The 13,335-nt window shown below is 40.6% G+C and overlaps 1 protein-coding gene across 2 annotated transcripts in view; it reads left to right on the forward strand.

Moving 5' to 3' along the window:
* LOC135544518 (splicing factor, suppressor of white-apricot homolog) overlaps window positions 1-13,335 on the forward strand; it is a 140,887-nt gene that overhangs the window by 13,400 nt on the left and 114,152 nt on the right. For both annotated transcript variants that reach the window (XM_064972191.1, XM_064972192.1), the window contains exons 5-7: window positions 3,601-3,820; window positions 4,042-4,136; window positions 9,246-9,414. In XM_064972191.1, coding sequence (XP_064828263.1) covers window positions 3,601-3,820; window positions 4,042-4,136; window positions 9,246-9,414 — 484 coding nt within the window. The remainder of the gene's footprint in view (window positions 1-3,600; window positions 3,821-4,041; window positions 4,137-9,245; window positions 9,415-13,335) is intronic.

Raw genomic sequence — 13,335 nt, forward strand, 5'->3', positions numbered from 1 at the left:
ACCCCTAATACATAGTGAAGTCTTGTTACGTTCTAGTATCTCTGAGGAATGCATACAAATGTGATTTGACAATGTTTAGGGTGAGATTTTCAGATTCCTTTCTTTGCAAATTGGAAGTGGAAATACAAAATCGATGGTGCATGCTATATGGACCTTTTTATAGTAGAGGCCGACCGACTAATCGGAATGGCTGATTTAATTAGGGCCGATTTCAAGTTTTCATAACAATCGGTAATCTGCATTTTTGGACACCGATTGTGGCCAATTACATTGCACTCCACGAAGAGCCTGCATGGCTGACTACCTGTTAAGTGAGTGCAGCAAGAGTTGCTAGCTAGCATTAAACTTATCTTATAAAAAACAATCAATCTTAACATAATCACTAGTTAACTACACATGGTTAATAATATTACTAGATTATCTAGCTTGTCCTCCGTTACGTATAATTTTTGTGGGGCCTGTTAATTTCTCATTGAATCACAGCCTACTTCGCCAAATGGGTGATGATTTAACAAGCGGATTTGCGAAATAAGTTTGTTTTCGAAATTATAGTTTCTGGATTTGACCATATTAATGACCTAAGGCTCGTATTTCTGTGTGTTATTATGTTATAATTAAATTTATGATTTAATAGAGCAGTCTGACTGAGCGGTGGTAGGCAGCAGCAGGCTCGTAAGCATTAATTCAAACAGCACTTTCATGCGTTTGCCTGCAGCTCTTCGCTGTGCTTCAAGCATTGAGCTTCAAGCCTATCAACTCCCGAGATTAGGCTGGTGTAACCGATTTGAAATGGCTAGCCAGTTAGCGGGGTGCGCGCTGATAGCGTTTCAATCAGTGATGTCACTCACTCTGAGACCGTGAAGTAGTTGTACCCCTCTGCAAGGGCCGAGGCTTTTGTGGGGTGATGGGTAACGATGCTTCGAGGGTGGCTATTATCGATGTGTTCCTGGTTCAAACCCAAGTAGGGGCGAGGAGAGGGAAGGAAGCTATACTGTTACACTGTCAATACTAAAGTGCCTATAAGAACATCCAATAGTCAAAAGGTATATGAAATACAAATGGTATAGATAGAAATAGTCCTAGAATTCCTATAATAACTACAACCTAAAACTTCTTACCTGGGAATATTGAAGACTCATGTTAAAAGGAACCACCAGCTTTCATATGTTCTGAGCAAGGAACTTAAATGTTAGCTTTTTTTTACATGGCACATATTTATACTTTCTTCTCCAACACTTCGTTTTTGCATTATTTAATCCAAATTGAACATGTTTCATTATTTATTTGAGACTATTGAAATCAATTGATTGTATTGATGTATTATGTTAAGTTAAAATAAGTGTTCATTCAGTATTGTTGTAATTGTCATTATTACAAATAAATAAATAAAATCGGCCGATTTATTCGGTATCGTCTTTTTTTTGGTCCTCCATTAATCGGTATTGTCGTTGAAAAATCATAATCATAACCTCTACTTTATGGGATACGAAAAAGGATTTTATCTAACAAAACGACACTTCATGATAAATCAGAACAAGATTTCAGAATTTAAGTACGCATTTCACCTTCAGAGGTGAATTTATTAAACCTATTGCAGTGATACGTGTTTTGTTATGAGCTCTCCTGAAACAATAGCATGGCATTTATTCACAGTAATAGCTACTGTAAGTTGGACAGTGCAGTTATTTTAACAATAATATATGTACCTACATGTGTTGTTTCTCTAAAATCTGCAATCTTGACATTTACAACTGCAATCTTGACATTTACAACATTTACAACGCCAATCCGTAAGAACTCTCCCGTCGACGGGCCCCACCTAAAAATTGTCAGACTCCAGCCACCCTAGTCATAGACTGTTCTCTCTGCTACCGCATGGCAAGCGGTACCGGAGCGCCAAGTCTAGGTCCAAGAGGCTTCTAAACAGCTTTTACCCCCAAGCCGTAAGACTCCTGAACTGAACAGCTAATCAAATGGCTACCCAGACTATTTGCATCTACCTACATGTACATATTACCTCGATTAACCAGTTCCCCCGCACATTGACTCTGTACCGGCACCCCCTGTATATAGTCTCGCTATTGTTATTTTACTGCTGCTCTTTAAAAAAAAATAGCTGCATTGTTGGTTAAAACCTAAGAGATCGGGCTACTTTTTTCAACATTCTGTTAAAAATCGCGCAACATTTCAACGTCCTGCTACTCATGCCAGGAATATAGTATATGCATATGATTAGTATGTGTGCATAGAAAACACTCTAGAACTGGTTCAATGGTGTCTGTGACTATAACAGAACGAGTTCCGTGGTCAAAATCGCCAGACAACCTGGTCACTAAATCGCCGAAGAAAAAATCAATCCGCCAGCCCAAGTATTGTCTATTGGAAGGAAAAATAATTAAGAGTGAGATTACAGTTCCTACAGCTTCCACACGATGTTGCCAGTGTTGTGATTTCGATTCAACTAAATCCTTGGTCATCTGAGTAATAGCCACATCCGGTTGTCAAGTCCACAGATGTAAACAATGGAACCGGAAAAGTTAGTTACGTTACCCAAACTCGTGCTTATTGAATACAGATCGCTCCGTGATCAATTTGATCATTTATTAACGTTTAGTAATACCTAAAGTTGGATTACTGAAGTAGTTTGAAGTGTTTTGTCAAAGTTTATAGGCAACTTTTTTAATTTAAAAAAATAACGTCGCGTTTAAAAAAAATGTGTTTTTTACTGGATCTGACGGTGTTCATAAATTGACATTTTGGGTACACAAGGACCGATTTAATCGAAAAAAAAAAGACCCAATTGTGATGTTATGGGACATATAGGAGTGCCAACAAAGAATCTCGTCAAAGGTAATGAATGCTTTATATTTTATTTCTGCGTTTTGTGTAGCGCAGTGTAGCCTAGTGGTTAGAGCATTGGACTAGTAACCGAAAGGTTGCAAGTTCAAATCCCTGAGCTGACAAGGTACAAAATCTGTCGTTCTGCCCCTGAACAGGCAGTTAACCCACTGTTCCTAGGCCGTCATTGAAAATAAGAATTTGTTCTTAACTGACTTGCCTAGTAAAATAAAGGTAAAATAAAATAAAAATTCCTTTGTTTACGTCCCTTCTGGTATTTCGGCGTGTTGCCTGCTATCAGATAATAGCTACTATTGCTTTCGCCAAAAATAATTTTACAAATCTGACTCGTTGGCTTGATTCACAACGAGTGTAGCTTGAAATGACTACCCTGCATGTGAATTTTAATGAACGTTTGAGTTTTAATGAGTGCTATTAGCATTTGGCGTAGCGCATTTGCATTTATTGTTGGAAGGGGGTGCGGTTGTGTCCCGGGTGGGCCAGAGAGGTTAAGGGCTTGTAAAGTAAGCTTTTCATTGTAAGGTCTACTATACCTTTTCTTATTCATCGCATGTGACGAATAACATTTGATTTGACCAAGAACACTCAGACGATCAAAATCCAGTTTCATGTCTTGTTGTAAAGTATGAACTTTTTCTTATTTGCTTCTGAAGTGATTGCCTTATCTCTCTTTGCCCTGCCTTGTTGATAACTTTCCTGTCTGCTGACTTAGTGCATGTGCTCTTCCGTTCTCCTCTCCAGCCAGCGACCACCAAAACCCATGCCATCATTGAGAGGACCGCCAACTTTGTGTGCCAGCAGGGGGCCCAGTTTGAGATTGTTTTGAAAGCCAAACAGTCTGGCAACTCCCAATTTGACTTCTTGAACTTCGAACACTACCTGAACCCCTACTACAAACACATCCTGAAGGCCATGAAGGAGGGCCGCTACACCCCTGCATCCGACAAGCAGGACTCACAGGGTAAGCGACGGGGGTCAAAGAGGTTAACAAAAAGAGTTCATATAGAAAGTGTTGGAAATAATGTATGGGATACATAGTTTTATACTATAATGCATGTGAAATCTTTGAGAACTGGGGCACAGAATGTATGTTAACAACACAATACATGAACCTAATTCAGAATGCAAGCACTTGAGAAATGAACCATTATTCTTTATTCATACTTTAATGTCTTTCTATAGACTCTGATGATTCTGACGATGATGGGGATGGGAACTACCTCCACCCCAGCCTGTTTGCTCCTAAGAAGAGTTCTCGCCTTGAGGAGCTGATGAAGGTAAGGACCAGATCTGTGACTGTCATGGAACTTTGGATCACGGTTATTGGTCAGCCAAATGACTGCGGTCAATGTAATAACCATTCGAATAGCAAAAATAAATAATAATAATAATATTTTTAAGACAAAATTTTATCCTCTCCTCCGCTCCTGACCGCATGTGCTGCCATAGAAATAGAATGAATAGAACAGGTTCCCAATTCAAGTCAATGATGGCGTAATGGGTGGACTGGCGCCCATAAGAGCAAAGCAAGAAGGAAAAGCAGGAAGTATAACCGTCAATATGTGCTGTTATTTGTTCATTCAACTGACATGACAAAAAATACATTCCATTGCATGAGCCATTTTAGTTAAACCCCCTAGAGTCGATGTCCGCATCCCCACAAAAATCGAATTAGCATAATACAAAAAGCCCCATCAAATCCGTTTGTTTAAGCTAGAGATATCTTTTTTGTTGTTGTCGCATGGGCTGCGTCTCAATCCACCGCCTCCGCCAATGGCGGCCTTTTACTTATGCGTTGGAAGGTGGCCAAGCTAAAGGGGTGTTTGTCAGACCATGAGACAACCCAAAAATTGTCTTCTCAAGTAAAACATCTGTAGCTAATATGACCCCACTATGGAAAGGTGAGACACTTACCAACACGTACAATGCATTCGGGAAGTATTCTGACCCTTTACTTTTTCCACATTTAGTTATGTTACAGCCTTATTCTAGAATGGATGAAATGTTTTTCCCCCTCATCAATCTACACACAATACCCCATAATGACAAAGCAAAAATAAATAAATAAAGAACGGGCCTCCCGAGTGGCGCGCTGGTCTAAGTCACTGCATTGCAGTGCTAGATGTGCTGTCGCACTGTGCGCGACCGGGAGACCCATGGGGCAGCGCACAATTTGGCTCAGCGTTGTCCGGGTTAGGGGAGGGTTTGGCTGGCTTGGATGTTCTTGTCCCATCGCACACTAGCGACTCCTGTGGCGGCCCGGGCGCAATGCACGATGACACGGTCGCCAGGTATGCCGTGTTTCCTCCGACACATTGGTGCGGCTGGTCTCCGGGCCTAGTGGGCGTTGTGTCAAGAAGCCGTGCGGGTTGGGTTTAGGAGGACGCACTTCGCCTCTCCCGAGTCTGTATTGGAGTTGCAGTGATGGGACAAGACTGTAACTTCCAATTGGATACCACTAAATTGGGGAGAAAAAGGTGTTCAATCTTGGTCCTCAGACTGGGGCGATGGTTCACCTTCCAACAGGTCAATGACATGAAACACACAGCCAAGACAACGCAGGAGTGGCTTTGGGACTAATCTCTGAATGTCCTTGATTGGCCCAGCCAGAGGCTGGACATGAACCTGATCGAACATTTCTGGAGAGACTTTGGATGGGGAGCGTCGCTGCACAACTATTTTCAATCTGACGGAGTTTGAGAGAATCTGCAGGGAAGAATGGGAGAAACGACCCAATACAGGTGTGCCAAGCTTGTAGCGTCATACCCAAGAAGACCCGAGGCTATAATCACTGCCAAGGGTGCTTCAACAAAGTACTGAGTACAGGATCTAAATACTTATGTAAATGTGATATTTACGTTTTTTTAAATTAAAATACGTTTTAAAAAATGAACTGTTTTTGCTTTGTCACTATGGGGTATTGTGTGTAGATTGAAGAGAAAAAAAACGTCAAATTTATTAAATACTAACATAACAAAATGTGGAAATAGTCACGGGAACTGAATATTTTACAAATGCACTGTATATTGGACACTCCTTAACTATCTTGTCTAACTATAAAATATAAAAATTCCCCTCTCTCTCTTGTTGATAGGCTAAGAATATGACTGGACTTTCATCATTTTATGCTTGCATTGCTTTCTCCTGATCAAACAATTAATTAAACTAATGAGTTCCATCTCAAAAAGTAGTTTGAATAACCTTAAAACGTATGGTAGCCAGGGGACTAATATTTATAGATGAAAAAATGTCAATAGCCAATAGAAAAATCTAATGACAAGTTTAAGCTTATTAAGAAAGAAATTATCCCTCCATGCGATACGGAAAACCAAATGTCCAAGTTAAAGCTATGAACCGTAGCCTATTTCCCAAATATTCCAATAGCCTAAGAAGGTGTTGCTACTTTCAAAAAGAACAAGAATGTAAGTCGGAGTTTATAGGTATAGGCTATTCTCAATCACAGCCTTATAAACGATTGAGGACGATGAGGCAATTATTAGTTATTTCTGAAAACGGTGGTTAAAAAATAATACAAAAATGTGTATCACGTTTTATGAGTAAATAATCATGTTTGGGCAGGCCTGGGCAAAGGCCGGCCCTGGGGCCGTATGCGGCTCGGGACCTGATTCAATACGGCCCGCGGAATCATGCTCAGATTACATAAAGAATTTGCTATAGTAAAGTTTTGAAAAACGTATTTGTTTAGGTAGGATAAAGCAATCCTTCTCACCCCCCCCCCCCCTTAAATGATTTAGATGCACTATTGTAAAGTGGCTGTTCCACTGATGTCAGAAGGTGAATTCACCAATTTGTAAGTCGCTCTGGATAAGAGCGTCTGCTAAATGACTTAAATGCTAAATGACTTAAATGTTTTTCAAATTAAAAGCCCAATGAATACTCGCCTTTGTATAATGATTTAACTCCCACCGCTTTTGGGACATTTTATTTTGAAGGCACATATAAATAACATCTGCACGAGGACAGACAGTGACTGACACACGTCACAGTTACAAATAGTAGCTCGCTAGAAATTGTGCAAAAATGTGTTTTTCAAAGAAATGGAAAGTAGACCATGAAAATAGGGTGTTCGTGCAAGAGTGGACATCGAAACCACTAGGTTACCTGCTGTTTTAGTTTAATTGATTTTGCAGTAATACCTTGCCCCGACAAGAAAGAACTGTTTGAAAATGTTTCCCTGTCAAGACGAACAGTGACACGGCGTGTTGAAGCCATCGTAATGAATATGGAACAACAGTTGAAAGACATGGTAAAGGATTTCACCTATTTCTCGTTGGCCCTGGATGAGAGCAGTTATGGACATGTCGCGACGCAGTTGTTGATATTCTTACAAGGCATACCCCCAGACACTGAAATTACGCAGGAGCTTGCATCAGTGCAGTCGATGAAGAGCACAACCACAGGAAAATATTTATTGGAGGTTAATAAATGTGTGGCAAAGCTGGGACTGAGTTTTGAAAAGTTACATGTGTATTTCCCTCAACTGCAAGATAACAAATTGTTGACTGATTTTGCCTTCACCGTGGACATCATGGTACTCATGAATTAACTGAATTCCAGTCTGATGCAGTGATTGTTTTGAATAGTTCTCCAATGTCACTGACAAGGTTTTAAGCATCTCTCGATGAACAAAACGTTCCAAAGATTAGGAGTCGTGCTCAGATGTTTGTACTGTTTGCGTCAACGTATGTATGTGAACAGGCATTTTCAGTGATGAAATATAGCAAGTCAAGGCACAGATCATCTCTTACTGACTCACCTCAATTCTGTGCATTACAACTATACTATACCCGACTACACTGATGTAGTCAATGCCCATCAGAGGCTTCACTCCTCATACTGATTGAGTTGTTTAAATGTAATGTTGAGCACTCTCTCTTTCATGTGTTTTTGTGTATACCTGTTGACAAGAGTTCTGTCCTGGGTGCTGAATGCACAGTGTACTTTTCCCTCCGTGTAGTTCATTGCATGTTGAATAATGAAAATACCTACCAAAAGGAGAACATGGATGTGGTTTATTTCTGTTCATGTAAAATAAGTAGCATATCTGGATGTGATTTACAGTAGATATATCTGTCAACACAGTCATACACATGATCCTGTAATATGATTCCAGCCTGCGATGGCAAAAATATATTCTAATATGGCCCTCCATGAAAATAATTGCCCAGGCCTGCGATAGGACAAAGGTTGACATCCCCCAGCCTAAGCTGAGATAATTGGATATGAGAAAGCATTATTGTGAAAAGCACTCGAAGTCCCCACCATATTGCTTTGGTCTGTCTTATTTAGACATAGTTATCTTGGTTTTGTAGGGAATAAAGAAACCATAAAACTATGGAATTAGTTCATCTCTCAGGGCCTTTCTAGAGCAATTATCTCCCATCCATACGGGCTTTGCCCGTTCAAGCCAGCCCACAATTTGTCTAATGGCTTATACTGTATTTTTTTTTTTATAGGGTTTGACCATTTGCTAATTAGACCATGGTTAGGTTTTTAATGTTCAAAAGCCCATAGACTTTTGAATTAATCACACATTACTGTTAAGTTGTTGTATTCAACAGCATAATTGGGCCTGATTTCAAAGTGTGTCTCACTTCAAAGTGCTTAGATTTTTGTGGTTGAGGATGAGCTACCATCAAGTATTTTTCTCCTCATCTCTTGATTTAATATTCTGTATGTTTAATCACTGTCACTTGTTGTAATTCCGAGTGAATTGCGCTAAATAAATGACGAGATAAAAGGCTCTTAAATAAACCAATGTGATCAGATTTTCGGCCCAAATTTAAAAAGGCCTCAATCCTTTAAACGTACATTTGATTTTCTTTCCCAATATACTTGAATATCAAGAGTCCCATCTTTCCTTTAGATCCTTTAGTCTGTTCTTTTAAAGGGTTTTGATAACTTGTATGTCAACTCTTATTGCACACACAAGGCTAGAAACACCTGTATAAATCACCAGTGTACATGTTTACATATTATTCAATTAGTATATTAGTCCAAACTTCATGCTAAATAAGTAGGTCATAACATGTATCAGCTAGTTAGAACCATTACGCTGTCTTGCGTTGTTTGTCCTCTCCATCAGCCAGAGGTGTCTCAGTTTCACCGCTATAGCTTCCTATTGTTGGGACCGGTTACCTAGTGGTTCAGAGCTTTGGCCCGGTAACTGGAAGGTCAATGGATCAACTCCCCAAGCCAACTAGGTGAAAAATCTGTCTATGTACCCTTGAGCAAGGCACTTAACCCTAATTGCTCCTATAAGTTGCTCTGTATAAGAGCATCTGCTAAATGACTCAAATGTAATTGTTGGGGGTTATGCTGACCAGTAGTTTTAAGCCTTTTAACCAAATCTATTTGTGTTGTAGCCCCTCCAAGTCATGGACCCAGACCATCCACTGGCAGCGCTGATCCGGAAAACCCAGCAGGAACGTAATGGAGCCGCTGCTGCTGCTGCCTCCATCATGGCAACCAAGCCAGAGGAAGTACCCGCAGAGCCAGCTGTGCCCGCCACACCCGCAGAGTACATCGCTGACCGTGAGTACAGTTTCTCATTTGTGAGAGTCCAAATGGGAAACTGGGAAATCCAATATCTGAGGAGCATTCATATTAGCGCTGAGGGAGCCTCTTCATTTCAATTTAGTCCTGGTCCACTTCATTTCTCTCCCCATTTTTTATATATTTTTTTAAATTTCCCCCTCAGTGCAAGCTCAGTCTCTCAGACAGGCAGAGTGGCACTAAATTGTTTAGTATTGAGCACTGAACTCCTAGAGGCAAAAAGAACAGTCCACTCGTTATAATTCTCAATGTTTAACAAACGTTGGCGTTCATATCAGATGAGAATCTCGATGAGGAAAGGTACATTGAATTAGCACAGCGGTAAACATATTTGTCGGACACAGGCACATGTTCCAGCTGTAGCCATGGAGGTGACCTTGCAGCTCATAATGGAAAAGCTCATTAACATGGTCTTCTGTAGACCCGTGACACTGCTGAAACGTCCTCTTCCAGGAGGTCAATTCCAGAAAACATTTACGGCATTTAGCATACATTCTTATCCAGAGCGATATACAGGAGCAATTAGGATTAAGTGCTTTTCTCATGGGCACATCGACAGATTTTTCATCTTGTTGACTCAGGGATTCGATCCACCGCTAGGCTACCTACCGCCCTTCACAGCCTTTGAGGACTGTTCAGCACAGACTGAATCCAGGAGTGATTTAATTTCACCACATGACCCTCAGGGATTGTAAGTACTTGAAGGTTCTTGAGTTTTCAAAGTCTCCAAGAAGTTTATTTATTTATTTTATTATTATTATTTTTTTATTGTTTCTTGTCCTTGCATTTGTGCCTAGTTCATTTTCGGATCTGCAGTGAGCAGTTGGTTTGGACGCGCTGACAAACTGTGTTCCCCTTGCTCTTCATTGACGGCAGGGTTGCTGTTTGTTTTGCCCTGAATGCTGGTGGATAGAATCCAAAGTTTCTTTTCTGGCAGCGCCCACAGATGTTTGCTTCCTCTAAATGCAGACATCATTTCCGCTTTTCTGACACCACACACACATACACACACCAACCAACCTGCCAGCCTAGAAAAGAGCAGCTGCATAAAACGACCGGCTCTCTCTCGCTTGACCCAAACACTTCTCAAGGCTACAGAATCTCTTTCTTGGCTGCATTAGTTCTAGGTGATTGATGGTGAAGGTGCTGGGCGTGATATGGAGTGCCAGGCTAACTCTAAACGTCCGTGAGAAATGTTCCTCGCAATTTGACTCCTCTTTTTTCCCAGGGTCAACCCTGTCTTCCCTCTTTGTCTGGTACTTGGGAGAGACTGCTCAAGCTGAGTGAGCTGATTTGTCTTAATTAGCGGGACTGGAAAAGCTCCACTGGTAGGAGAGAGAGAAAAAGAGACATCAACGCCACAGCACCGCACAGCAGCACAGACATGGATTTGTAATGCGCTGGCTTACGGCGACAAGATGATCATTTTGGAAAGATTTTGCTCCCGTAGATCCGACTTTTATTTCTGTGCATGGCGCTGGGTCTCTGAGAGAATCCCTGTAAACAGACTGGAGAGGATCAAAGGCACCAGAGGAATTATCCTCCAGTTTCTGCCAATGACTGGCGTATTGAATGGGAATTATTAGGCAAGAGGGGTTTAGAAGTGTGCAGCATTGCAGCTCCTTTAATTCGTTATAACTTTGCTAGCTCTTCAACGGGACAATTGCCTAGTTGCTATTGGGCAGAATGTTTTGTGGTGTCACCTGATCTCAAACGACCACTTATTCCCTTCTATTCTACTGGTCTATGGATTCTCTGTAATACAAACACATTCTACATTCTAATAGAGTTAACGTGGAGCATATTAGATCATTTGCATCATCACTGAAGACAACTCTTCCTAGAAATGTAGAGAAGCTGTCAAGACTGCACTAGGGGACTGGGCTTTTCTTTCTGTCCTGTTGGGTGACATACATCGCCATTCTCTCTTGACCTCAGAGGCCCAGATGAGGCAATGCAGCCTACTGTTACACTGTTAGTTTAACAGTCCACAGACAAGCATCTCACAATACACTGCACTGTACATCCATCCACAATGACTCCCCAACACTCCTCCGCGAAGCAGTCCATCCACTTATCGGTTGCACCCACCTCGCCTGTGCTCATTGGCCACTACCGATCCGTGTGTGTGACACTTACAAATTCATTAATGGAATTTATCCTATAGACAGTTATGGAGGGGGACCTTTTGAACTGTGCTTGTGTAGTAGAGGTCGACCAATTATGATTTTTCAACGCTGATACCGATTTATTGGATGACCAAAAAAAGCCGATACCGATTCATCGGACAATTTTTTTTTTTTTGTAATAATGACAATTACAACAATTCTGAATAAACACTTATTTTAACTTAATATAATACATCAGTAAAATCAATTTAGCCTCAAATATATAATGAAACATGTTCAGTTTGGTTTAAATAATGCAAAAACAAAGTGTTGGAGAAGAAAGTAAAAGTGAAATATGTGCCATGTAAGAACGTTAACGTTTAACTTCCTTGCTCAGAACATGAGAACATATGAAAGCTGATGGTTCCTTTTTAACATGAATCTTCAATATTCCCAGGTAAGAAGTTTTAGGTTGTAGTTATTATAGGAATTCTCGGACTATTTCTCTCTATACCATTTTGTATTTCATTAACCTTTGACTATTGGATGTTCTTATAGGCACTTTAGTATTGACAGTGTAACAGTATAGCTTCCGTCTCTCTCCTCGCTCCTACCTTGGCTTGAACCAGGAACACATCGACACCAGCCACCCTTGAAGCAGCGTTAGCCATGCAGAGCAAGGGGAATAACTACTCCAAGTCTCAGAGCGAGTTAACGTTTGAAACGCTATTAGCGCGCACCCCGCTAACTAGCTAGCCATTTCACATCGATTACACCAGCCTAATCTCGTGAGTTGATAGGCTTGAAGTCATAAACAGCAGAGCTGCTGGCAAACGCACGAAAGTGCTGTTTGAATGAACACTTACGAGTCTGCTGGTACCTACCATCGCTTTATTGCCTGCTAACCTGGATTTCTTTTAGCTAAATATGCAGGTTTAAAAATATATACTTCTGTGTATTGATTTTAAGAAAGGCATTGATGTTTATGGTTAGGTACACATTGGAGCAACGATACGCACCGCATCGATTATATGCAACGCAGGACACTATTGAATCCCCGAGCTGACAAGGTAAAAATTGTTGTTCTGCCCCTGAACGAGGCAGTTAACCCACCGTTCCTAGGCCGTCATTGAAAAATAAGAATGTCTTCTTTTGTGACTAGGGGGCAGTATTTTCATTTTTGGAAAAATAACGTTCCCATAGTAAACGGGATATTTTGTCAGGACAAGATGCTAGAATATGCATATAATTGACAGCTTAGGATAGAAAACACTCTAAAGTTTCCAAAACTGTAAAAATATTGTCTGTGAATATAACAGAACTGATGTTGCAGGCAAAAGCCTGAGAAAAAATCCAATCCGGAAGTGCCCCCATGTTTTGAAAGTGCTTCGTTCCAATGCGTCCCTATTGAGCAGTGAATGGGCTATCAACCAGATTACACTTTCTCTGTATTCCCGAAGGTGTCTACAGCATTGTGACGTAGTTTTACGCATTAATGTTGAAGAATATGTGAAGAATGTGTGAAGAACAAATGGAGCTATTTCGCCTACAAAAATAAACATTTAGGAAAAAAGGAACATTGGCTATCTAACTGGGAGTCTCGTGAGTGAAAACATCCGAAGTTCATCGAAGGTAAAATATTTAATTTGATTGCTTTTCTGATTTCCGTGACCAAGTTACCTGCTGCTAGCTAGACAAAATGCTATACTAGGCTATCGATAAACTTACACACATGCTTGTCTAGCTTTGGCTGTAAAGCATATTTATAAAATCTGAGATGACAGGGTGATTA

The sequence above is a fragment of the Oncorhynchus masou genome, chromosome 8 (genome assembly GCF_036934945.1).
Source record: "Oncorhynchus masou masou isolate Uvic2021 chromosome 8, UVic_Omas_1.1, whole genome shotgun sequence".
In the NCBI taxonomy this organism is placed as follows: domain Eukaryota; kingdom Metazoa; phylum Chordata; class Actinopteri; order Salmoniformes; family Salmonidae; genus Oncorhynchus; species Oncorhynchus masou.